At 39.9% G+C, this 26,401-nt stretch overlaps 1 protein-coding gene and 1 long non-coding RNA gene across 6 annotated transcripts in view; one reads left to right on the top strand and one right to left on the bottom strand.

Moving 5' to 3' along the window:
- Positions 1–1,437, bottom strand: part of LOC122689554 — an 82,163-nt gene extending 80,726 nt beyond the window's left edge. For both annotated transcript variants that reach the window (XR_006339850.1, XR_006339849.1), the window contains exon 1: positions 1,423–1,437. This is a non-coding gene — a long non-coding RNA (uncharacterized LOC122689554). The remainder of the gene's footprint in view (positions 1–1,422) is intronic.
- A 99-nt stretch (positions 1,438–1,536) lies between these two features.
- ZRSR2 (zinc finger CCCH-type, RNA binding motif and serine/arginine rich 2) lies at positions 1,537–24,958 on the top strand. Of its 4 annotated transcripts, XM_043896086.1 has the most exons (13): positions 1,554–1,607; positions 2,001–2,080; positions 2,299–2,344; positions 5,655–5,745; positions 7,148–7,236; positions 10,906–11,014; positions 11,366–11,452; positions 14,537–14,575; positions 15,170–15,288; positions 19,980–20,193; positions 21,125–21,180; positions 22,104–22,213; positions 24,230–24,958. In XM_043896086.1, exons 5-13 carry the CDS (start codon positions 7,211–7,213, stop codon positions 24,709–24,711), a joined length of 1,242 nt encoding a protein of 413 aa, XP_043752021.1. In that variant the 5' UTR covers positions 1,554–1,607; positions 2,001–2,080; positions 2,299–2,344; positions 5,655–5,745; positions 7,148–7,210; the 3' UTR covers positions 24,712–24,958. The 4 variants fall into 4 exon arrangements, with proteins under 4 accessions (XP_043752019.1, XP_043752020.1, XP_043752021.1 ...); XM_043896084.1 differs by lacking the exons at positions 2,299–2,344; positions 7,148–7,236 and having other exon boundaries at positions 1,537–1,607; XM_043896085.1 differs by lacking the exons at positions 2,299–2,344; positions 7,148–7,236; positions 11,366–11,452 and having other exon boundaries at positions 1,537–1,607.
- Positions 24,959–26,401: the final 1,443 nt, after the last annotated feature.

The following is a 26,401-nucleotide window of genomic DNA, read 5'->3' as shown; positions in this document are numbered from 1 at the left end:
AATTACTGATGCACTGAGCTGAACAAGGCCACCTTGGAGACTTGTTACTGCAAGTGTCTTTGTAAGAAAGAGTAAGGCAGAGTTTATGAAGAGTTTAGGCTTCTGCTGAATGATTTCAGGGAGGGACTAGGGAAACAGGCAGCTTAGTAATTGGGTATCTCAGTAATTTTGATTTGGATGAGAGAGGAACAAAGACAAGCCAGGAAGGAAGTTATCCAATTATTAAAAGAAGGGGGTTGTTAATCCTTTTGCAGTTGCAACGTGTCCTTGGGAGAAACGTTTTTTCTTGGTCTTACGTGTGTAAACCACAGTCTAATTATTAGCAGGATTGATTTTGCTTTCTCAATCTCTTACTCTTGTTGCCCCAGTTTAATTCCTTGTTACTTCTCACCTAGATTGCTTTATTCTGGCTGTATCCTTTATACTGCAAACCAGTCACTTACCTAAAAGACAAATACGATCACAAAAACCTCAACTCAACTTGCAACGGTTCCCTATTCCCTAAAGAGCATAATTAAAGCTTTTGGGAATGGCCCTTCCCCATAACCTAGCACCAGCCACCTCTATCGCTGTATTCCTTGATACTCTCATATTGCCCTTTATACTCGATGGCCAAAATTCTCGCGGTTCTGGCAGATTGCACGTTGTTTCATCGCTCAGTGCCTTCGCTTGTGCTGATTTACCTGCAAGTCCATTCCCAGCCTTCTCCACCTGAGTAATAGCCCTTCGTGCCTGGGTGCTAAATAGCTTTAGTAGTGTTAGACGCTTTGTTACCCTATGGTCTGTGGCCCACCAGAGTCCTCTGTCCATGGGATTCTCCAGGATACTGGAGCGGTTTGCCATTTCCTATGTCAGGGGATCTTCCCCACCCAGGTATTGAATCCACGTCTCTTTCCTGCATTGGCAGGTGGGTTACCCAACTGCCTTCAAAACAACTCAGGCATTAGAAAGCTCTCCTTGAATTCCCAAGTGGCCTATGTAATGTAAACTGAGTTGCCTATATCATATAATCTTATTTGTGAATTGGTCCTTCTCTGTCTCTAGGTTGGAAATTCCTTGGGAGCAGAGGTTGCACCTCTGTAGCCTCTAGAGCCGGCAGGTGTCAGTGGAAGGGGGAGGACTGGAGGGCTGTCTGAGGCGACGATAAGTGAAACCACGAATGGAGGCACAGCCTCGGACTGGAAAGGAAGGCTAGCCGCGTTGTTTAGGATGAGGCTTCGTGAATGGATGACAAGAAAAGGAGAGGTGTGACTAACTTCTTGGCCACAAAACACCTCACAACGAGTTGGGGAGAGGTAATGATAACGCACTGGGGAAGCGCTAGGAGAGAAGAATTACTTGCAGGGCGGGGTAGGTGGCCCAGAGGATTTTTCGGGAAGGAGACATTTAGTTGTGCAGACTTCGGGAACACGAGCCACCTACCCCGGCCTTTAGTCTTTGGTCAGTCGGAGCAGAGAAACGCTCCCCTCCACGCCCTCGCGAGAAGCCGCGCAGCAACTGCGCCTGCGCTCGTCCTCAAGCCCGCCTTTTCCGGCCGGCTCCTGTGGGCGTGGCGGCGCTGGCAAGATGGCGGCGCCCGAGAATATGCTGTTTTCGGAGAAGCTGAGGTGAGCTGGGTTAGGAGAGATGAGCTGACGAGAAAAGGGGACGGAGCAGACCGAGGCTGGGCATGGAAGATGTGCAAGCATGAAGTAAAGGGGGAGCTGGGCCAAGCAGACGAGCCACCGCGGCAGCTCTATCCTTTCCCTGGGCGCGCCTGAATTACCAGTGGGCATCTGTGGGCTCAGGGAGGCGAGAAGGGGAGCAGAGGGGGATGGAGAAGACCTGCCATGTGCGCATGGGATGGCGAGGCGGTGGTAAAGGCATGTTCTGTAATTAAAACGCGGGAAGCAAGATTTCACTGTTGGAGTTCCTATCACTGGGCGCGGAGGAGAGGGGAGCTCAGGCAGTGCTGCAGTTGCGGTCGCTGACGCTGGAGTGTGTGTGTCTTGTTTTTCCAGCCACAAAAAGTACAGGGCCGCCCTGAAGAAGGAGAAACGAAAGAAACGGCGACAGGAACTCGCTCGACTGAGAGACTCTGGTAATGGACTTACTTGTTTTCTGTGTATGAAATTGCTCCCGCGACTCTCGTCCAAGTACTGTTAGCAGATACACAGTTGCTTGTGGCCATGACCCCTCAAAAAGTTGTTAGACCCATATCAGAAACAATGGTAAAAGTTCTCAAGAGGGGGAAGAAATCATGGTGAATCATCACCCACTGATTACGTGGAAGTATTTATAAAGTATCTAATATTACAGGTGCAGGCATCATGAATTACAGCAGCTAGCACAGCCCTTGCACATAGTAAGTATTCAGCGAATATTTTTCTTTGTAAAACCAGCAGGATTCGAGGGGTTTAGACATTTTGCAAGTTTTTCTCAAACTACACTAACGTGAGAGACCCCTTGTTCATCTTATTTAAATACGAACAGATAAAATTAATTATGAAACTTGGTTTTTGGTTTGGCCACACTGCGTGGCATGTGGGGTGTTAGTTTCCGCACCAGGGATGGACCCCATGTCCCCTGCAGTGGAAATGCGGAGTCTTAACCACTCGACCGCCAGATAGGTCCCTATATCTACATTTGTGTAATGTTAGGGATGATGGGCGGAGAAGGCAATGGCACCCCACTCCAGTGTTCTTGCCTGGAGAATCCAGGGACGGCGGAGCCTGGTGGGCTGCCGTCTATGGGGTCTGACAGAGTCGGACACGACTGAAGCGACTTAGCAGCAGCAGCAGCAGGGATGATGAGAAACAGATGCTCAGGACATTAACATGGTACTGAGTGGAGTTTGGAATGCTACTACTACTATTGCCATGTGGTTATTTATCACTTTTTCTTCCTATTAAAATACTGTGGGAACCTTCATCTGTACTGGTGGTGGCCCTCACATGGCAGAATCTAATGTCTGTTTATTAAACCTACCTGTTTAATGACCTTAGTTGTAAAGTTATATAGTAGTAATAAATGCACATGGAAGCACTAAAATAACACAGGAGTACTGAGTTAAAATGGTTGTCATGTACATTAACCAGAATATGCCTAGTAAATTATCCTGGACAGTTCTTGAAGTCCACAGACCATGGCCTCAAGGAACCAGGATTTTTGGGCCTTGAGAAAAATAGCCATAGAGGTTTTATTTATCATTAGAGTTGCCCAGAAACTGTTTAAGTAGCAATACTTGGGATATTTAGAGTGAAAGGAACAGTGCATTGCCCTGCAGCCTGTATTACTATCTCTTTTTTAATTCAAAACTGGTCCACTTGAGACAGGATAAAGCATCAGGGATAAAAGGAGAAACAGGGTAGATTGGCATTATTGATGCCCTTAGTAATTCCCCACCCTCCTTAAAGTTCTCGGTTTCCTTACTATGCTAACCTGTTTTCTTGTAACATGCCCCAACTTTTTAAAAGTCTTTCTCTTTTTCTTTACATACTTCAATTCCAATGTATTGCATTGATATTTTTTATTCCCTTTTAACTCTGTAAAGCGCATTTGGAGTAAGCCTCTGAATAGGCAAGTGGATGTGTCCTTTGGCAGTTGATAGTCAGTTGAAGGATGCAGCTCACTGGTCTGCTCATGATTATATATGGTTAATGGCAGAGCCACAATGAAGCACTTGCCCCTGGATGACTGCTCCTGCTTTGGCCTACTCGAACTCACAATTTTTTACTTAGTGGTGCTTCATGAATACTGTGGTCAACCAAACACTGCTGTGGGTTGTAGCACACTTGGATGTCCAAACATTACCCAGAAGATTAGAATATAGAAATATTCTGTAAGAATTGCTCTAGAGTGAATTGGCAAGTGATTGGTAGAAATTTCTGGATTATCAACCTCTCTATTACAGGTAGCTTCTTTAGCACCCAATTCAACTTGAAATAACCTGAAATAAGCGGCATTACCAGAAATTAAGGTAACATGAAGGAAAAATGGAAGCTGGAAAACTGAATGATTCCATATATAGTTACATGTATAATACAGTTAGATACACTCTTGCCCCTTAAACAGCGTGGGTTTTGAACTGCGCACGTTCACTTATATGTGGATTTTCTTCAGCAGTAAATACTATTGTACTACATGGTCTGTAGTTGGGTGAATCCAAGGATGCAGAACTGCAGATATGGAAGAACTGTGAATGTGGAGGGCTGACTTTAAAGTTATACATGGATTTTCAACTGCATAGAGGGCCAGTGCCTGTAACCACCGCATCGTTCAGTGGTTCAGTACTGTAGTTATCTAGGACTAGGTGAGCCTTTGGTTAGACCTATACTTAATATGGGCTTCCCAGGTGGCTCAGACAGTAAAGAATCTGCCTGCAGTGTGGGAGACCCAGGTTCTATCCCTGAGTCGGGAAGATCCCTTGGAGAAGAGAATGGCTACCCACTTCAGTATTCTTGCTTGGAGAATTCCATGGACAGAGGAGCCTGTTGGGCTACAGTCCATGAGATCAAAAAGAGTTGGACACAACTGAGTGACTAACACTTTTCACTTTTTAAATACTTAATGTATGTGACAGACATTATATTTTTCCATTTAGCCTGAGATCTTCTGTTATAGTCCTTAAGATCACTGCAGTTTTCCTCCTTTTTTTTCTCCCCACAAATTTAAATTTTGAGTAGAAGAAGATATAGATTTTAATTATATTAGGACTTATTTTCCCATGTTTTTACTTTGAAAATGTTCCAATGTACAGAAAGTCGAAATGTACGGTAGACATCCATGAACCCTTTGCCTAGGTTTGTCAGTTGTTAACATTTTGCCTTACTTTCTCTGTATATAGATAGATAGACACATGTACAAATTTTTTCTGAACCTTTTGCATGTCAGTTACATATACATAGCCCTCACCCCTAAATACTTAAGCCTGCATCTCTTAAGAATAAGGCCACGATACTAAACAAATAAAGGAGTAGTAATTCAGCAATATGATATACACAGACCATATGTAAACTTTCCCGGTTCAAGTTTGGTTATTTTGAAAAGCTCAAGCCAGTTGTTTTGTGGAATGCCCTGCATTCTAGATTAGTACGTCTTCTGAGTATCCTCAGGTACACTCTGTGGCAAAATACTACACAGTTGATGCTTTATAGCTCTCATTGCATACATCTGGGGCCTCTCATGTCAAGTTGTTCCACTCCTAGTGATGCGAAGTGTGGTCAAAGTGTTGCCAATCGGATGGCTCCACTGTAATAGATATTTCCCCCTTTGTAATAGTATTCATCTGTAGGCTGGTATTCTGAGATAGTGTAAATAAATATCCTCTTCCCAACAGTTAGTTCCTACAGTGGGGTACAGCAGTGAGGACTGTTCTGCTTAAGTCTTTCTACACTTTTCAGTTGCCATTCTTCTATAAAGATGGATGTTCCCTCCCATATCTCACCATTTTAGGGGGTATCAGTTTAATGTGTTAATCTACTACCATTATTGTTCTTTTCAATGTTCACATTGTTCCAATTTGGGTGGTTGGGGCCCTTTATTGTTAGAAAGTTTTAAAAAGAGGTTTGTACCATAATTGTAAAGATAAAAAATTTATATAATTTTTTTCCTGAATTATTGACCAAGGCTTTGTAATACACGGATAGTGTTCTAAAACATTTACATTCCTTCAGGACTCTCACAGAAGGAGGAGGAAGAGGAGGCAGTGGCAGATGCTTTTACTGAAGAAGAAGAAGAAGAAGAGAGGCTATTGGAAAGAGAGAGGTCAGCACTGATTGAAGCTCTTTCTGCAAGCCCAGTTCTTTTACTTGAATATCCTAAGTCTTTGCTAACTAGGACAGGTCTTCTTTACACAATCTTATACAAAATAGATCTTGTAAAATGCCCTGGATAAGCTGTTTAAATCTCTAGTTGATGGGCTGATACAAGATGTTGTCTTTAAAAAAAGTTTTTTCACTCTTTTGCTAATTTGTAAATGGTTTTTGGAAAAAAAAATCCAGATAATTAGTAAGTGTAAACAGTGAAAAGACTTCAATAAACTCCACATACCTAAAGATAGCCACTGTTAAGAAGGTAAGAAAGAAACTGTAGATGAATATATATATATATATTTCTTTCGTGGGATGATATTTATACATATTTTTCTATAGATTGTTTTTTTCCACTAAGTGTATAGGACATTTACTTCAATGTTGATACAGAGATCTAATTGAACCATTTCAATAGCAACACAGTATCCATTGTATGACTAGCATAATTTATTCCCTAGTCATAATTTATAGGTCTCTACTGATGAATGTTTAGTTCTCTAAATAAATGTTATTTACTGTTAAATCACATTCATTTACCATGGTATTATTAATTTACTGTCATTTACTATTTGTTATTTATTTACATTCAGGCTTTTTACTATTATTAAAAAAAGTTGCAGCAAGTATCCATGATTATATATCCTCGGTATTGTCCTATTATTTCCTTAGAAAAATGCCAAGAGGAAAAGTGCACATAAAATGCACTTTTTTGCAGGTAGAAAGAGCATCCCGGTTTGCAGTTCGCCACCTTTCCAAGAGTGAATCAAGGTGCCCGTCTCTCCATACTGTCACTCACAATAGGCATTATCAATTCTTAAAACTTCTATAGTAAAAAGTTATTTCTCATCGTTTCAAATGTACATTTAAAAAAAACTTTCATTAGAGTACAGTTGATTTACAATGTTGCATTACTTTCTTCTGTATAGCAAAGTGAATCAGTTGTATGTATACTTATATCCACTCCTTTTTTAGATTCTTTTCCCATATAGGTCATTACAGAGTATTGAGTAGAGTTCAGATATATACTACTTAATTCATAGGTTGAGTATCTTTTTATATATTATCTATTTGTAGATTGCTTAAACCTTTCTCTTTGGGGATACATTTTTTTTTTGTAATGTAAGCAGTGTTATTACTTGATTAAGGATATTATTCCTATATCTGTCATGTGTGTGATGTATATTTTTTTCATTTGTCATCAGTCCTAACTTAGATTCCAGTGTTAGTTACTTAACTTGATTTCCATGTTGTTAATTTCATCATGATATCTGGCCTTGGTGTCTGACTTCAAAAGGCCTTCCCCAGCACAAGATGACAAAAATATTCTGCTCTTTTTTTCTTTTGATATTTTTCAGGGAGTAGTGTTTTGTTTACTGGGCTTTTTTAAAAAGTGGTACACAATAATAGGAATTTGCTTAATGCTACTCAACTGTACACTTAAATGGTAAGTCTTATGATATATATACTTTGCCACAACAAAAAATAAATAATATTTTAAAGGAAAAAAAACTTGATAGACCCTCTCCAGCTATTTAGTGTGTTCACTGGTAATGTTGCTTCTTTTCTTGTAATTAATTCCTATTACCTGCCTAAGCACATAAGTAGGTGGAAATATCAAAGTGCTAGGGGGAAAAAAAGGTAGTGGTGATGGGAAACATGGAGTTGGATTCAGCCAGATCTGCATTCCATTCTTGGCCCTGCTACTTACTAGCTGTGTTCAAGTTGCTTAATCTCTCTAAGCTTCAATTTCTTTACCCTAAATAGGGACATAAACAGGGACTTCCCTGGTGGTCCAGTAGTTAGGACTCCCTGGTTGGGGAACTAAGATCCCGCATGCTGCATGGCGTAGCCAAAAAATATGATAATAATAATCATGAGATTAATAAGGTGGTAAATGTATAGTGCTTAACATAGTGTGAACAGATAGGAGGTGCTATAATAACTCTGGTTGTTGTTATTAGAGATTTCTGTCACGATGAAGATAATATGTATAGCATGAAAGAGGGAAGTCTTTTTTTTTTTGCTTCCCCATGTACTTAGGTGCTTCTTTTAAATCACATACATGTGTCTTTGTGTTCCATTAATATTTGTTTATTTCTTTAAGAGTTGCATAATACTTTACTGTTGAAAAGCAGGATAATTATTTGAAAATACTGCACTTCATGAATCAGAGTTCTGCACACTGAAACATCTACATATACCCCATCACATACACAGAAACGCTGACATATGCAACATGCCAGTCTCTGCCATGGCTAAAAGATGGGTTCCTGGAATCTGTAGTTGGAAATGGAATACTTTCTCCCATCGTGTATTTGAAATTGCGGTTGGGTCCCCAGACTAGACATAAAACCTTATTTAAGTCCTGATGTCCCTGAAGTAATATAATATAGCACAGTTTCTCATATTTCATTTTCCTTTTACAAATTCAGTGGGACAATATACAGTCTAGATTATAAGCACCAAATTGGCTAATAAACTTTTGAAATATAACCTTTAAGTTGGAAACTTGTGGTATTGGATATCTGAGATGCCATTTTAATACAAGATCACTCTTTATAACTGGTCATTTCTAAACATAAACTAGACACCCACGCATTTTTTTTTAATTCTTTGTCATCTGTTCTTAAAACCTGTAGGTTTATTTTAAAGACGTGATCATAATATAGTTCTCTTTTGCTTGAGGCAAACCAAATCTCTGAACTGTAAAGAATAGCAGTCCAAGGGTTAGAGCAGGAGATGCCAGGTCATGCTACAATCCTGCATTTGGCACTTTTAAAATGCATGGAACAGGAAGGGTAATACTTTCTGAATGTGAAAAGCTGGATGTTACTCACTTATTGGCACCTAAAGGTTTGTGACATTGTATAAGAGACAGGGATCAAGACCATCCCCAAGAAAAAGAAATGCAAAAAAGCAAAATGACTGTCTGAGGAAGCCTTACAAATAGCTGTGAAAAGAAGAGAAGCGAAAAGCAAAGGAGAAAAGGAAAGATATACCCATTTGAATGCAGAGTTCCAAAGAATAGCTAGGAGAGATAAGAAAGCCTTCCTCAGCGATCAATGCAAAGAGATAGAGGAAAACAATAGAAGAGGAAAGACTAGAGATCTCTTCAAGAAAATTAGAGATACCAAGGGAACATTTCAAACAAAGATGGGCTCAATAAAGGACAGAAATGGTATGGGCCTAACAGAAGCAGAAGATATTCAGAAGAGGTGGAAAGAATACACAGAAGAACTGTACAAAAAAGATCTTCACGACCCAGATAATCATAATGGTGTGATCACTCACCTAGAACCAGACATCCTAGAATGTGAAGTCAAGTGGGCCGTAGGAAGCATCACTACAAACAAAGCTAGTGGAGGTGATGAAATTCCAGTTGAGCTAGTTCAAATTCTAAAAGATGATGCTGTGAAAGTGCTGCACTCAATATGCCAGCAAATTTGGAAAACTCAGCAGTGGCCACAGGATTGGAAAAGATCAGTTTTCATTCCAATCCCAAAGAAAGGCAATGCCAAAGAGTGCTCAAATTACCACACACGTGCACTCATCTCACACACTAGCAAAGTAATGCTCAAAATTCTCCAAGCCAGGCTTCAACAATACGTGAACCATGAACTTCCAGATGTTCAAGCTGGTATTAGATAAGGCAGAGGAACCAGAGATCAAATTGCCAACATCTGCTGGATCATCGAAAAAGCAAGAGAGTTCCAGAAAAACATCTATTTCTGCTTTATTGACTATGCCAAAGCCTTTGACTTTGTGGATCACAATAAACTGTGGGAAGTTCTGAAGGAGATGGGAATACTAGACCATCTGACCTGCCTCTTGAGAAACCTGTATGCAGGTAAGGAAGCAACAGTTACAACTGGACATGGAACAACAGACTGGTTCCAAATAGGAAAAGGAGTACCTCAAGGCTGTATATTGTCACCCTGCTTATTTAACTTATATGCAGAGTACATCACGAGAAACACTGGGCTGGAAGAAGCACAAGCTGGAATCAAGATTGCCAGGAGAAATATCAATAACCTCAGATATGCAGATGACACCACCCTTATGGCAGAAAGTAAAGAAGAACTAAAGAGCCTCTTGAAGAAAGTGAAAGAGGAGAGTGAAAAAGTTGGCTTAAAGCTCAACATTCAGAAAACTAAGATCATGGCATCCGGTCCCATCACTTCATGGCAAATAGATGGGAAACAGTGGCTGACTATTTTTTTGGGCTCCCAAATCACTGCAGATGGTGATTGTAGCCATGAAATTAAAAGACGCTTATTCCTTGGAAGGAAAGTTATGACCAACCTAGACAGCATATTTTAAAAAGCAGAGACATTACTTTGCCAACAAAGGTCTGTCTAGTCAAGGCTATGGTTTTTCCAGTGGTCACGTATGGATGTGAGAGTTGGACCATAAAGAAAACTGAGCGCAGAAGAATTGATGCTTTTGAACTGTGGTGTTGGAGAAGACTCTTGAGAGTCCCTTGGACTGCAAGTAGATCCAGCCAGTCCATCCTAAAGGAGATCAGTCCTGGGTGTTCATTGGAAGGACTGATGTTGAAGCTGAAACTCCAATACTTTGACCACCTGATGTGAAGAGCTTCTCATTTGAAAGACCCTGATGATGGGAAAGATTGAAGGCAGGAGGAGAAGGGGACGACAGAGGATGAGATGGTTGGATGACATCACTGACTCAATGGACATGAGTTTGGGTAAACTCTGGGAGTTGGTGATGGACAGGGAGGCCTGGCATGTTGCGGTTCATGGGGTCGCAAAGAGTCGGACACGACTGAGCGACTGAACTGAAACATCACTGTGGCCAACCTAAAGAGAAAGCTAGAGTGTCATTGTTTTGTGTAAAGATGTTACAGTTAGGAAATTTAGAAGTAGTGATTTTACACTGTTTCCCTCTAGGAGGATAGTTGCTAAAATGCAGTGCTTTTCCAAGATCACTACTAATATATCCTGGTCCTCTTACCTCCACTTAACTGCTTTCTAGAAAATATCTTTCATGATACTTTCATCATTCACAAAATGTCATTTTACTGTCATATATGTTTGGATGTATTTGGATTAGCGCCCATTCCTTTTATTTGATCACATCATTACATCAATAGGCAAAAATTACATGAGGAATGGTTGCTGCGGGAGCAGAAGGCACAAGAAGAATTCAGAATAAAGAAGGAAAAGGAAGAGGCAGCTAGAAAACGGCAGGAAGAACAAGAGGTATGGTACTAATCAGATAACCAGTTAACTAACTAGTTAACCAAAATGACTCTCAGTGAGAGTTACATACCTTGAACTTTAAAAACCAGATGTTTAGGGCTTCCCTGGTGGTCCAGTGGCTAAGACTCTGTGCTCCCAATGCAGGGGGCCTGGGTTTGGTCCTTGGTCAGGGAACTAGATCCTGCGTGCTGCAACTGAGACCTGGTGCAACCATTAAAAAATGGGGAGGGATGTTGTTCATATTACCAATGTTAACATTTTCCATTGATTTGCCCCATATGCCAAATGTTGTAAAAACGTGAGTCTGAAAAAAATTACCTTTCTTCTTTTTATTTTTTTCCCTCTGTAAAGAGAAAGTTAAAGGAAGAATGGGAAGAACAGCAGAGAAAAGAGAGAGAAGAGGAGCAGCAGAAGCTACAGGAGAAGAAAGAAAGAGAGGTGATTCCTGCCACAGGAGGATAAACGCACTGCGTATCCTCTTAGTGGGTGGATGGGGTGAATGATGGGGTGGAACAATAAGCTATAGGCATATCAGGGTTTGAGCTTGGTGTTTTTCTTTAGAAAGAGTCATGTTTTTAGTTTGGATATACACTAACATTTTCTTAATGATGCTTTTCTCTGGATGTTTGCTGTGGCAGATGCCTTAAATTAAGGTTTTTTCCACCAACTCTACCTATCTTATATACCTATATACCAGGGATTGGCCAGCTTTTTCTGTAAAGGGCCAGAGTAAATATTTCAGGCTTTATGGTCTGTATGGTCTCTGTTGAAAACATCCAATAGTGCCAGTGTCCCGTAAAAGCACCCATAGGTAACATACAAATAAAGGGTTGTGGCCAAATTCCAATAAAACCTTATTGTTTTATTGATAAAAACAGGCAGCTGACCCCTGCTTTACACTTTGTACCACTCCACAGCAGACAGTGTTTTTCTGAGGTTTTGTTGTATATGGGTTGACTTACCTAGTGAATACTATTTTTTATAGTTTCCACCTTTGTTTGATTCATAAGAGACTTCACTACTTTGGACATGTCAGCAAGAACTAATAGACTGAAAGAAATCAGAAGCTCAAGTATTGAGAGATTAGGAAATATTTTTTGTTATTAAGTTTTGACTTCTTTTCTAACTTGTGCTCTAAAGGCAGTTGTAAGTAACATAGTTGCTCACAAAAAAAGAATCTTAAGGTATTTGTATACATCTCTATCTTCTAGGATTGTTTTTAAAGATTGCTTTGGTCTATTTTGCTGCTATTCCTTAACAGTGCATTTATTTCAAAGATATCACAGCTCATCTTTCCTTCACTGATTCATCAGGATGTATCTTTTCTGTGATATTGCTATATTTGAATAGCATAAAATTAGGTAATCACCTGCTCATGGGAAAAATGCATTTGTTTACATCCTAGTCATAATGGGGTAGAAGCAACCTTTGTTTCTTGTGTCTCAGGCCATTGGTTAATTCCAGTGTAAATTTTAAACACCCTTACTTGAGTACTGCTTTCCAGATGAGGCAAGATCATGCTAGGTTTTTACGGGGCAGGAAAATTGTTTGGAGCTTGTCATATTTTTTTTTTTTTAGAGCGAGAGTAATAAATTTCTATTTTAACAGTGGAATGGTTTTCAATTGAATTCTTTCTGGCACCAGATAAAAGCTAAAGTTTTTGTTTCAAAGGAAGTCTGGTGAGACATAAGGAGAAGCGGGTAAAATGAAGTCAATTCTAAGCATATATAAAGGGATCTGCATTCTGAGTTTCTGCTGTGAGCTAGATAGATGCTTCTCTGGTATTGGAGATAGGGCAGCTACAAAGATCTGTATTCATTGCGTTCCATTTCTTGAAGGGGAAACTGAATGATAAATAACCAAAAAGATCATTTTAGGTGCTTTAAGGTAATGGTATGTGGTAATGGAGAAGGCAATGGCACCTCACTCCAGTACTCTTGCCTGGAAAATCCCATGGACAGAGGAGCCTGGTGGGCTGCAGTCCATGGGGTCGCGAAGAGTCGGACATGACAGAGCGACTTCACTTTCATGCATTGGAGAAGGAAATGGCAACCCACTCCAGTATTCTTGCCTAGAGAATCCCAGGGATGGGGGAGCCTGGTGGGCTGCCATGTATGGGGTCGCACAGAGTCAGACATGACTGAAGTGACTTAGCAGCAGCAGCAACATGTGGTATAAAGAAAGAAAGAAGGTCACATGACAGACTGATTGCGGTAGGAAACGACGCCTTTCAATTGATTGCCTGTCAAGGAAGACTGCTCTGAGGAGGTGCCGATGTGTGAACTGACGGCTGAGTGTAGAGATCTTGGGGAGAAGGATTCCAGGCAGAGGCACGGAGGTCTGAGCCTGGAGCTGAAAGGAGGTCAGGATGCCTAAATCCAAGAGACCAAAAAGAGGAGAGCGACAGGGGTGGGCCCAAGTTCAGGAGGGTAGGCAGGGTCATTCATGTAAGGCCTGGGTGGGAAGGAGTTTGGATTTTACCTGAAGTGTCATGGGAAGCCATTAAAGAGTTTTGAAGCAGGGACTGACTTCATTTAATTTATATCTTTACCTTTAACAGATCATTCTAACTTTTGTATAAAGAATAGCGGGTGGTGGTTGGGAGTGATGACCAAGGAGGCAAGAGTAGAATTGTGGTGACCAGTTAGAAGGCTGCTGCTCCAAACAGGACATGATGGTGGTTTGGATGACAGTTGATGCTTAATACAGAGAAGTACACAGATTTGTAATGAGTCGTGGCAGTTAGCGGAACTCTAGCTGGTAGGCTGAATGGGCAGGAAGGGGAAAGGAGGAGAAGAGAATTCAAGCCATACGTTTTTAATTTGAGCATGTAGGCACATGCAGCTCTGTTTTCTGAGGTGAGGCATTTAGATGGGTGAGGGGTAGGGAAGAGTAGAGTTCCATTTTGAGCACATTAAGTTACTAAGGACCCTTACATGGCCAGGTAGTTAATCAAGTAAGCAGCTAGACATATGAGTCTTCTATGTATTGCTTTAAGGAACTAGGGAAAAGTCTGTCAAACATAATTTAAAGCTTATTTAAATGCCAAGGAGGTAAAATTTTACTGGCATAGTGCAGAACTGTGATACTGCCTTATCAGAAAGTTTGAGATTTTTCATCAGTCCCAGTTCCTACTGTTCATATCATAATGTAGCATCTGTTAAGTGTTTGTGATGTTTCAGCTACCATTGTCTTTTATGATATTCACTAGTACCTCAGCTTAAAAACTAGAATGTGGAATGTATGTTCAAATCTGCCAAATATTACTCTTACTGAAACTATTAGAAGACTATGTTTTCAAATGTTAGCTGTTTAATGTCCTAATTGAATGAAGATTCTCAGCTGTATGTCTTTTGAAAGCTTTTCAGAAGATCGTGCTATAGAAAGCAAATTACAACATGAAGCCTTTTGTGTGATGGGTTTTTTAAAATTGTTATACATGAGATTCTTAACCAGATAAACCAGATATGACTTACCTGACTTCGAAGGTTTTCATTAGTCCTATGTTTGCACCATTTGTAGGAAGCTGTGCAGAAGATGCTGGAGCAGGCTGAAAATGAGGTATTTTCAAAACCTTTCATTAACAATTTAAGGCCAATGAACATTTCTTTAAAAACACTATTTCCAGTAATGTTAATTTTGTGGTAAGTTACTTAGATACTGTCTGAATATGGGATTCACATCTGAGGCTCTGTGATTTCTACAATAGCAACAACAAAAGTGAATTGATGAACAAAAGCAAAAATCACCCCTGTGGACTGGACCTGTTTATAATCCTTAAAGAATGTATAATCAGCCTCACACATTTTTATACCCAGATGGATGTTTTAACTTGATTCAGAGTAAATCACGGGATAGTTCCCTAACAAGTCCTTTGACTCTTTTCAGAATCGATGGACAGAAGGGAAACCTTGATGGCTGCTCCTGGTAGCCGTGGCAATGCCTGATGCTGGACAGTGCCCGGGAACCAGGAGAGACACATAGCCCCTATCTCATGACAGTTGTTTGTAGAGTCTCGGTTGTGTGGCACAACTTAAATGTGTATATTTTTACAGGAATCTGTTTTTATTTTTCACCGAAATATTTGAATACCTTTTAAACATTTAATTCTTTGTGGATTTTTACGTCAAATAAAGTTACGGTTATTTTCAACAGTTGGAAAATGGTGCCACATGGCAAAACCCAGAACCACCCACGGAATTAAGAGTAATGGAGAAAGATCGAGCTAATTGTCCATTCTACAGTAAAACGGGAGCATGCAGATTTGGAGATAGGTAACCAATTTTGTTTTATTGTGTCAGAGTTAAGTGACTCAAAACATCAAGGTTTCCAAGTTCCCTTTTGGGGAGCGGCACAGGCTGGAGTTTGAAATGTTCACGTTCATTCAGGCCTCTGCTATGTTCTTGCTGCTGCTCTAGTTCCCCAAGCTGAGTGTCCCCTGCTCCCCAACACCCCCCTCCCTGCCCGCCCCTGGGTGGGTTGGTCCAGTTCTCTGGCAGGGCTTCCTTTTCATTCCTCCCATAGCTGTCTGAGGACCTTTCACTTTTGTTTTCTTCCTGCGCTTATATTGGTCCACATGGGTGAACTGGGATGAGGAAATCTATTTCAAAAGATTGGAGCAGCCTGGCTTTATTTTTTGAATGGCAAACACTGTGCATGAAGAAGGCTTTAAAAACTGGCATGCCCAAAGGGATGTCTGTGAAAGACAGGATCTGAATGAGTAGAGAAAAATTGTAGTGCGCATTCTCAGTCTGCTCTGATTGAGGAACAGACGCAGGGTTCAGCATCTGGCTTTAGTGGCTATAATGGTGAGAAAGTTACTTAAGCCCTTTATGCCTTAGATTCCTCATCTGTAAAATGGAGATTAAAAGTAGTACCCCCCACCCCAAGGCAGTTGTGAGGCTGAAATCAGTGAATTCAGGGAAAGCAGGTCGAATATGGCAGGCCCATGGCAAGCGCTGTGTTTGCTGTTAATTTCTTTTTGTTACTGTTGCCATTATTCTCTGAGACCCTCTGGTTCCCTGCCTCTTTTGGATCAATGATTTTAAAACAGGACATTCACGTAGAAAACTAAGTGTTGATGTTTTGATTCATTTAGCAAATATTTAAATATCAACTGTATGGCAGGCAGTGGTGATTTTTATAATTTGGCTTGTTTATGAATGAACAACTTAAAGTGGATAAATAATTCATAATGGTGAATAAATCCATCTGAGGCAAAATCTAGTTATTACTTTTCATTCTGCAGAAGAAAAGATCTAATTATATCTTAGTGTCTTATTCATCATAAAAAGGGATATGTATTTAATGAGAAACTGTATGTTGTCTCTCATGTTTATTTTATTCATAAAATTATACATGCTGTGAGCTTTATTTCCTTCTTTGAAAATATGAACCTTCTCTAGCTTTCTCTTTCTTTTTAAATTTAAGCCGTCACATCATTTTACATTTTTTAAGAACAGTGGTTCTCAACCCTGGATTCCAACTAGAATCATCTAGAAAGCTTGAAAAAAATTACGTCTTATCTCAAATTGAGTAAATCAGAGTTTTTGAGACTTGGGCACCCTAATTTTTGAAATGTGCTCAGGTATTTGTAATGTGCCCCAGGATTGAGAGTCACTGATGTAGGATTTGTGACTCCTTTTATGTTTTATAGTTGGGATGCTATATGCCCGGAATATCTGTGAAAGTATTCACAGAATCTGGTCAATAGTGAAAGCCTCCTCTTGAGGAACTGGGCTCCTTTTCCTCCTCTTGAGGAAAAGGAAGAGAGAAAGACTTTATCCCCGTTCGTATCCTTATATGTTTAATTTCAATAAAATAGTAATGATTGATGTAAAACATCCCCCACCAAAGAAAAAAATGTACAGTGAATTACCTTTGAAAGACAACTGAGACTCAATATGAGTTCATATTTGCACTGGCAATGGGAGTGGGGGGGTGGGTTATTGAACCAAATTGTATGTAAAGTTTCCAAGCTGCAGAATTCCTCATTTATGGTATATCTCTAACATTTCCTTAAATATGAAGGTTTGCAGTCATCGGATTCTGGATTCTTCTGTTGGGCATAAGTGAGAGAAGGGAAGATGTCCTAAATGGTTTCAGGAAATTGGTTGACAGGACTTATTTGTGAAAAGGAGAATGGACTGTCAGGCTCTCAAAACTCAGCCCTGAGAGCCATTTCAAGGAAATATTGACAGTAGTCAGATTAGTTTGTGAAGATTTCTTAATATATTCATAGGCATGTGACATTTCACCATCACAACTATCAAAAAAAAGTTTGAGATTGATTTGGATATTTTCATCACTCAGGTGATGAGTTGTGAAATAAGATTCCGTGAAACTAGCAGTTACAAAATCCAGTACCGTCCCTTCAAACAAAGCTGCTGCTCACCTTTCACAGAGAGCCCCAGTGACTTGCTCAAGATCATACAACTGTCCTTCTCTGTTAAGGTCTATCACATCAGCACACACTCGCATAACCTAAGCATCTCTTTGATCATTTTGTTTCTGTAATTAGTACAGAATTCAATTTTAGAACCTTTCTGAAGTTGATTTTTCTTAGAATCACAGCTTGGAGGGGAGCTCAGGTTTTTTTTTTTTTTTTTTTTTTGGTCCTTAAAGAACATAATCACTGATGAAAAGTAAAATTCAATGACCAGAGTAGTTATTTATACCTCACTTATTTCCAGAAGTGATTTAAAGAAGGCTCATAGTCTACTACACTGTTTAATAAAATAAATAGAAAGCAAGGAAAGGAGAAGTGCATTACTGTGAATATACAGTACATTTGACTTTGGAGTTGTATCCATCCCACGCAGCAATGAGCTTTGTAGTTCTTACCAAAAAGGAAATGAGTGGGATCTCTGGAATGACAAATTTTCTAGGCATCAGAGTCCAAATGTTTTCCCATAGAATACTGTATAAAGATACTGAGTAGGAAGGTGGACAGTAACTTTCATGGATATTTTATTAACAGTTGCATATGTAATTTTCATGAGAATATTTCTCACAAAGACCTTCAGTAAATAATCATAGCCTAACTTTAGTGTGTAACTTCATTCTATAAAGAACAAAGGTAGTGAGTGCCTGGAGTTCTCCCCTGAGAAGAGAAAAAGAGGCATAGTCAGTTCTACCTGAGGGGGCATTTGGAGACCCATGCCATTTATTGGCTGACCTTCCAGTTTAGGTAATGTCCAACTACCTGATTTTGTGGCAGTCTTACTTGATTCAAGGATCTGAGTAATGGGTAAATAGCATGGCTAAACTGGGAGTCCCCAGACATGATTGACCTTAAGGACCAGGTGTAGAGTTACTTTTGAAAACATGGGTTCCTCACTCTTTGAGGTCTGAACAGATTGATCTAGGGCAGGACCTAAGAAATCTCAGCTCTTCCCAGGTGATTCTAAGAATCACATGGGTTTGGGTACAACAGCTTTAGACTGCCTTCCCAGGTATCCCTTGTCTTAGCTGAATTTTCAGTATAGTAGGGCTGGCCTTAAATACACCCAGACTATGTGGACTGTCTCCAGGCCAAGTGGGATTTTTCCCTAGATGGGGAATTTGGCACTGTTCCAAAACTCACAAATGTTCATTTGACATCCTGGGTACTAGAGCCCGGTTCATTCAGATATAAGAATCCCATGAGAATTTTAACCTTGTTAAATTGGTTTTTCATATAATTCTGTATGTGCTTCATACTTGTAAAATTCTGGTTCTACTAACACTGCCAACTAGGTTGAATCCTTGTTCTTTTTTCTGTGGGCAGTTGTCCTTGGGAAGATGGATCTCATTACTAGGTCTTTGGCTGAATAATCTAGGAGATTCCTTTGGAAACTAGAAAATTTCACATTAATGAGCACTGATTGCACATTTCTGAGTTGGGCATGGTATGTGCAAGGCATTCTGTGTGCAGTCTCATCTAGGTGTACAGATGTATGTTACAGACAGTGGAAAGTAAACATGAGTTAAACATTTATTTCAGGGCCATTGTTTTTTTTCCTAACACTTGTTTTGTTCTTCAACTTTTTTTTCTTCAAGAGTTCTTGGGATTTTTTTTCTAAAAATTTTGTTGTAATTTTTAAGCTGGAAATTTAATCAGGAAAATTTGATGATTTGGAATCTTAAACTGTATTTTTTCCCTCTTCATTTTATTTGAGGAGAAAGAAAGAAATAAGAAAGTAAACTCATATGAAAGATTTTTTTGTAAAAAATTACTCAGTTACAACCTGGTCTAGTTTAACTGTGAAAAGAAAATTGTTCTTCACAATGGTCAACCTCCTTCATTAAAGAGAAATTCCTTAACATTTACCACATCATATAACACATAAGCAGTGGACTGTGGATTAGCTCAGATCTCTGGGATCTTCTCTCCCCAGTCATGTAACTTGTGTGCTTTTCTAGGCCTCACTTTCTTTCTTTCAAAGTGGAGAAAATACTAGCCCTGGCTGTCATAATAGGTTGCAAGGATCAGAGGAAAGAATATAAAAATGCCATGAAAACTATGAAGTGCATTCCATTTAGCTAAAACTCTCCAAATACTCTGTTCTCTAAGTGTTGGGTTTGTTGGTGACTGTATGGAATCAGGATTGCACTGTTCTCACGTGTCCTGAGTCCCACGCACGGTGTCTCTGTGCCTGTCATCACTGTCTGTCATGCCCACGCGGCTTCTCTTTCCATGTGCTTCCATGTGTGTAAGGCTTTCTGAATTTCAGTAAAAGGCAGCTAAAATGACTCCTGAACTTGGAAATAATTCCCAACTGTACATTTTAATGAGATCCAGTATATTGGTCAGCTGTAGAACAGTTTTGTTAAGTGTTGATATTTAAAGTCTGAATGAGGTTTGTCATCTTACAGTTCAGTCAAAACAGCTAAGTTGCTCAAGTCTTTATCTCACAGTTTAATGCAGGTATCTTATATGTGATTTCTCACCATTGGACTGCTGAAGTTTTTCCTTCATATGCAGGTGTTCACGTAAACACAATTTCCCGACATCAAGTCCCACCCTTCTTATTAAAAGCATGTTTACAACGTTTGGGATGGAGCAGTGCAGAAGGGACGACTACGACCCCGACGCAAGCCTGGAGTACAGCGAAGAGGAAACCTACCAGCAGTTCTTGGACTTTTATGATGACGTGCTCCCTGAGTTCAGGAATGTGGGGAAAGTGATCCAGTTTAAGGTGGGCATAGGCAGTGCACGTGAAGGAGGGACTGGTTTGCCTCCCTCTGAAGTACTAGGTGGGATGGGAAGGTGAGGGCACAGGCTCCGCCTGTATGTTATGTCCATGCATAATACATATATATATATTTTATGGCACACATATATGTGTATATGCCTGTCTGTGTATGGGCTTCCCAGGTGGTGCTAATGGCAAAGAACCTGCCTGTCAATGCAGGAGACATGAGAGATGTGGATTCAATCCCTGGGTCAAGAAGATCCCCTGAAGGAGGGCGTGGCAACCCACACCAGTATTCTTGCCTGGAGAATCCATGGACAGGGGAGCCTGGTGGCCTACAGTCCATAGGGTCACACAGAGTCGGGCAGACTGAAGCGACTTAGCATGCATGCACATGTATATGTGTGCTGTGGGTATTGGGTCTACGTAGATAGGGGTGCCTGTGTCTGTGTGTATTTGGAATGCAAAGGATTTGCCCAACCTCGGGAGTGCTGACCTATATGATGGAGGAGGGAGAATAGGATGGAAGGGCTTCAACTGGGTCTTTTTATGTTTTACGTATTTGAACATGCTCAGTCAAAAATGGAAAATGTTAGTATTAAATCTGGGTGATGTATATAAGGGCTGTTTACTAGTCTCTGTATTTTTTTTCTTTCTTTTTTTTAATAGTATATTTTTATGTGTGTGTGTGAAACATTTCATATCTTTGAACAAAAAAAGGATCAGGTAATTGCCTGCAACACTGCCATGTGCTGAAGTATGCCTTAAATAGATGTGAGCATGGGGTAGTATCTTAATTTTGAAATTTTTGATTGATAACACCTTATGGTAATGTTGGCCTGGACAGAAGTACGTATGATGACTGGAGGGCTTCTTTTCCTTAGGTTTTTGACTTTTTTTTTTTTTTGTAAATCAGTTCTTCATTGCTCCTTAGGTCAGCTGCAACTTGGAACCTCATCTGAGGGGCAATGTGTATGTTCAGTATCAGTCGTAAGTATTCTGAACATAAACATCTTCACATTTTGTCACAGTGTTGTGACTTACATTGACATGTGGGATTTTTTCCCCCCTGACTATATAGCTTTCATATGCATGGTTTTGTTTTTTTTTTTTTTGGCCGCACAGTGTGGGGGCTGGGGGGGGCATGCAGGATCTTAGTTCCCTAACCAGGGATCGAGCTCGTGCCCCATGCATTGGAAGCTCAGTCTTTAAACCACTGGATCAGGGAAGTCCCTGCATGGTATTTTTAAAAGTGTAAATATTAGGAGCTGATCTAGAAATATAGAAAGGATTAGAAAATTATATATTTGTATTTCATTCTTTGTATACTTAGAGTTTTTAATCTTTTGCAATATAGTGAATTTTTTACTTATGTAATTTTAATAATTAAAACACAAACTGGAAAGGGATAACCAGACTAGAGAACAGAAAAGTATGAGAAATTAAAGCCCCAGATAATTTCAGTGTGCATTTTGTCTGCTAAGAGAGCAGTTAGTGTGTCATTTCTGCTCGTCATGCTGTTTGCCTGCATGGCGCCATGGCTAATGGGGTAAATTAACCATTGTAATAGGAAGGACAGCGATCTGAACTGAGAAAGAACAGGCGCTGACAGTGGAAAACACTTCTGCATTTTTAATGGTCCAGTCTTTTGGTTTAAGAAGCTTTGACTCAAGCTGATTTCCATGCCTCAGAATCTCTGAGAGGTTAGTTTAAAAAAAAAAAAAAGGTTTCTGAATAAATTGTGAGCTTCAGGAGCTTGAATGCTGTAATGAGGACTCCCTAGGTAACACAGAAGCAGTGAGCTTGGTGGCCCTCTGGTAAACAAGTACAAGAGTTAGTTAACAATAGGATTAATCTGCATTTCTACTTTAGAAAGTTACTCTAAAGTACATCCTTTAATTTGTGGTTTAAAGGGAAGAAGAATGCCAAGCAGCCCTTTCTCTGTTTAATGGAAGGTGGTACGCTGGACGACAGCTTCAGTGTGAATTCTGCCCAGTGACCCGATGGAAAATGGCAATTTGTGGTAAATACAACATGATTTTCTTCCCCCCAACGGTTCCACTGTCATATAAAGTGATATTCTTGGGGGGAGAGGGGAAAGCAACCTTTTAAAGGAGTGGAGATTAGCTTTTGCCTCACCTGGTAGATGAACAGAGATCACTATATAAAGTACATCACGTTTTAGACCTGTAACCGACCTTATGGGTCACTTTATGGATGCAGTGACTGGGGCCACAATGTATAGGTGACAAGGTCAGTGCTCAAAGTCCTAGGCTCTGCAGGAAGCCTGAGAAGTTGTGTCTGTTTTCTATTTATTGGCTCCTCCCTTGAGCTGTTTTTTTTCCCCATCTTTATCCCTAATGAACCTTGTCATCTTTGCCACCTAAAACATTACCTGTAACACTTCCTGCGTTATTGAAATACAAGCTTTTGTGCCTTAGAGATTGATTATAGCTTTGGAACCTGGTCAGGGCACATTCCGTCAGATTGACTCATCAGATAGTGGCTGCCGAATCAGGAAATGAATTAGTCTTTGAGTAGCTGGCAATTTTGAAGGGGTCATTCTGTTGTGATTTCTATCAAATAGGCTTAGCCAAACCATTTATTGTTGAAGTGCCCCGGAAGCTATGAGAAGAGCTGCCAGTGCCTTCAGGGGCCACTTCCCTTACCCTTTGCTTCACTTCGCTTTATACTCGCTTGCTTAAAATCTCCTATTTCAAAATCTGTAATTTATAAAGTCTGAATCTTTGGCAACCTGGTCTTAATGGTTGCTGTAACTGAAGTGGCGGGGCGGTGGGGGGAAGGAATTTAGAATTCCTTGCTTTGGTAAGCCAGAAGAACCATTATGCCTTAAAGACTTTGGGACTGAAAGAGATGGCTCTGTTTTCTCCATGAAGGCAGTTACTTTTGTCAGTTGCCAGGAATCCAGTGTGATTTCAGTGAGGTGCTTCTGAGTGTGACTAGTAACTACTGAGCATTTTTTGTGTCTTTTTTATTGGATTATTGGCCACTGTATATCATCTTTGGAGAGATGTCTTTTCAGATACTTTGCCCATTTTTCTTTTGTCTTTTTGTTATTGAGTTGTAAGAGTTCTTTGATATATTCTACAGACAGGTCCCTTATTGGAGATATGATTTGCAAATATTTTCTCCCATTATATAGATTGTCTTTTCACTTTGATGGTGTCCTTTGAAGCACAAAAGTTTTTAATTTTGATGACGCCCAATTCATCTATTTTTTCTTTTTTTTTGCTTGTGCTTTGGTATCGTATCTAAGAATCCATGTCAGCCCATGCCATGAAGATTTACTTGTATGTTTTCTTCCAAGAATGGATAGTTCCATAGCTTAGGTTTAGGACCCTGACCCATTTTGACTGACTTTTTGTATATAGTGTGTGGTATACAGGTATTTCATGTTTAACTCTTTTACATATTTAATTTACCGTTTTTTCAAAAAAGTTTGAAAATCTTCAAGGGATCTCTAAACTGTGCAAGTAGATTTCACTGTTGACAAAAATCTTTTGTATTAAAAGCACCTGATAAACTTAAAGCATTAGGCCAGTGTTTATCATCTTCTTGAAATGTAAGAAAATACAGGATCCTCTACTTACAACATGCTCTTTATTTTAGCCAGTGGCTCTGTCCTCCCACCACTGTGCCCTCAAAGCATGCTGCCACCAGGACTGCTGACCAGGGCTGGTTCTTCAGTGTTAGTTAGGGATCTACATTGTCAGTCAGCAGGATGGTAAAACAATAGAAAAAATAATAAATAATATGGTTGCCATTGGTTGGGTTGCACTCCACACCATAACCCAGTAGGGGAATGGGACATTCTGGTTAATTAAAAGTTCTGATCTATTACTTTTCACAGTGCCTTTTGTTAGAGCATTGAATATTTTTGAAATTCAGGGAACCCAAACTGTGAGGTCAAAGTATGTAAGGAGAAACTAGTCCTATCACAAGCAGACATCAGAAATGTACCTTGTGAAAAGGATGTAGTGCCAGCAGTAAACACCGTTTCCTCACTGTGCCATTGCAGGGTTATTTGAAATACAGCAGTGTCCCAGAGGGAAACACTGCAACTTCCTTCACGTGTTCAGAAATCCCAACAATGAGTTTTGGGAAGCGAATCGAGACATCTACCTATCTCCAGATCGGACTGGCTCCTCCTTTGGGAAGAGCTCAGAGAGGAGGGCGAGGCTGGGCCCCCACGATGACTACTACAGCAGGCCGAGGAGGAGGAGGAGCCCTGGGCCGGCCCACTCCTACAAGAGGAACGGGGAGGCCGACCGGAAGAGGAGGAGTAGTCATGGGGCCAAGAAATCGCACAAACACAGGTCCAGAAGCCGGGGAAGGCACAATTCCCGAAGCAGAGGAAGAAAAAGGGACCGCAGCCGTGGACGGGGCAGCCGGAGCCACAGCCGCAGGAGCCGCAGCCAGAGCTCCTCCAGGTCCAGGAGCCGTGGCGGGAGAAGGTCAGGGAGCAGAGACCGAACTCTTCAGAGCCCCAAATCCAAATAAACTTACTGTGTTTTTCAGTGATTGTACACCTTATTTATTATGGCGGCTACATACTTGGATGGAGGGCTCTTGGCTCATGTGGCTTAGCAAGTCTGGCGAAACCGTATGTAGACTGGAACCCTGTTTTAAAATATTTTTATTCTCTGATAATTCATATTGTGTTTAGTATAGAGAACCTAGAAAACATAAAATGTATACAGCCCCAAAATTACTTATAATCCTGACCCTTAAAGATAACCAATTAACACTGCAGTGTTACTTTAAGTCTTTTTTTCTGAGTATATGAGTGTACACATTTTTTTTACACAAAGATCATGGCTGTAATTGAAATGTTTTTTTCACACCAGACATTGTCCTATTTCATCAAGCCCTAGTCTGTTAGTTTTACTCACTGCATAGTATGGCTCTATCAGTTTATTAAGCTATATCCCTATTGTTGGATTTTTAAGTTATTTTAAATTTTGCACTATTAAAGAATCCCATGCTATAAACAGTCCTGTGGTGGATTTTCTTAAATACTTTCATCCGTTTCTGATCATTGCCTTAGTATAAATTATATCAAGAGAAAGTATTTCCAAATTGCCGTCCATAAAGACTACAAAAAATTTTACACTGTCAACAATAAATTTTGCTGTTCCTATGCCAGATTAATCTTTGCCAGTTTGGAAAATTTTTGGTTTACTTATCTCTGTACATATAAGCTAAGCTAAGCCAAACACTTTGTCTTTAATGGGCATTCAGTTTGGTTGTTTGCCCTGTTGTTGGATTTTTTACATGTTAATAGCTGAACAGCTTTTTACTTTAAAATTCACTTTCTAAAAGTACTAAACAGTTGTTTCCTGTCCCTTCTCCCCTTCTCCCCCGTCGTGGTTTTCCATTTGGCCCATTTGGCCGTTCATCTTTTTTGTATTGTGTTACAGAGTTCATTGCTAAATATGCCAGATGCTAAAGCAATTCTGGTTTAAAAAAAAAAAAAGTGCTCAGAGAAACTTGTTGAAAAAAACAGTAGGGGATTCCCTGGTGGTCCAGTGGTTAGGACCCCTAGCTCTCACAGCCAAGGGTTTGATTCCCTGGTTGGGAAACTAAAATCGCACAAATTGTGCAGCACAGCCAAGAAAAAAAGAAAAATTGATTTGTTCCAGAATATAAATGCCTGTACCCTAATAAGTGATTGAAAAATTTCTGTAAGTATCTACTGGATTCACTAATACTGAACAGTTCTCACTAAATTCAAAATTTTTCAATCCTTTCCTAAATACAGATGAGATAATAAAATGTGGCATTCAAAGCTGAACATTCATTTTAATAGATCAAGGAGGAAAAAACAAGATGAACATGAACTTGTTCTCAAGGTAACTGACTTATCCCCTCAAGTGTTAAAGGGATGCAAGGAAGTAGTTTTTAAACCACTGACTGGGTCATTACTCTTAAATATCCATCAGTCTTTTGTGTATTCGTTTGAACTTAAATTTGTATTTTTTTAAACTTATAATTTGATTACTATTTATGATTCAAAAATTGCAACTCTACATTGCCATTGGCCTATTTTCAGTGAAGAGATACCTGCATTGTTAGAGGCTCTTTAAATCTACACATATATTTTTTAATTGCACACATCTTTTATTTTTAGCAGACTAGCAACTTCGTTTGATATGGTAGTTTCCTCCTTCTTAAATATCCTTTTGATTAT

Source organism: Cervus elaphus, chromosome X, assembly GCF_910594005.1.
Source record: "Cervus elaphus chromosome X, mCerEla1.1, whole genome shotgun sequence".
NCBI classification, from domain to species: Eukaryota; Metazoa; Chordata; class Mammalia; order Artiodactyla; family Cervidae; genus Cervus; species Cervus elaphus.
Note: the sequence above shows the minus strand (reverse complement) of the source record. Positions and strands in the feature narration are given on the sequence as shown.

Coding starts and splice junctions, on each gene's coding strand:
- ZRSR2 (XM_043896084.1), top strand. CDS start 1,567: ATGGCGGCGCCCGAGAATATGCTGTTTTCGGAGAAGCTGAG. Junction 5,746..10,905: donor AGGCTATTGGAAAGAGAGAG/GTCAGCACTGAT, acceptor TTACATCAATAG/GCAAAAATTACATGAGGAAT. Junction 11,453..14,536: donor AGGAGAAGAAAGAAAGAGAG/GTGATTCCTGCC, acceptor CACCATTTGTAG/GAAGCTGTGCAGAAGATGCT.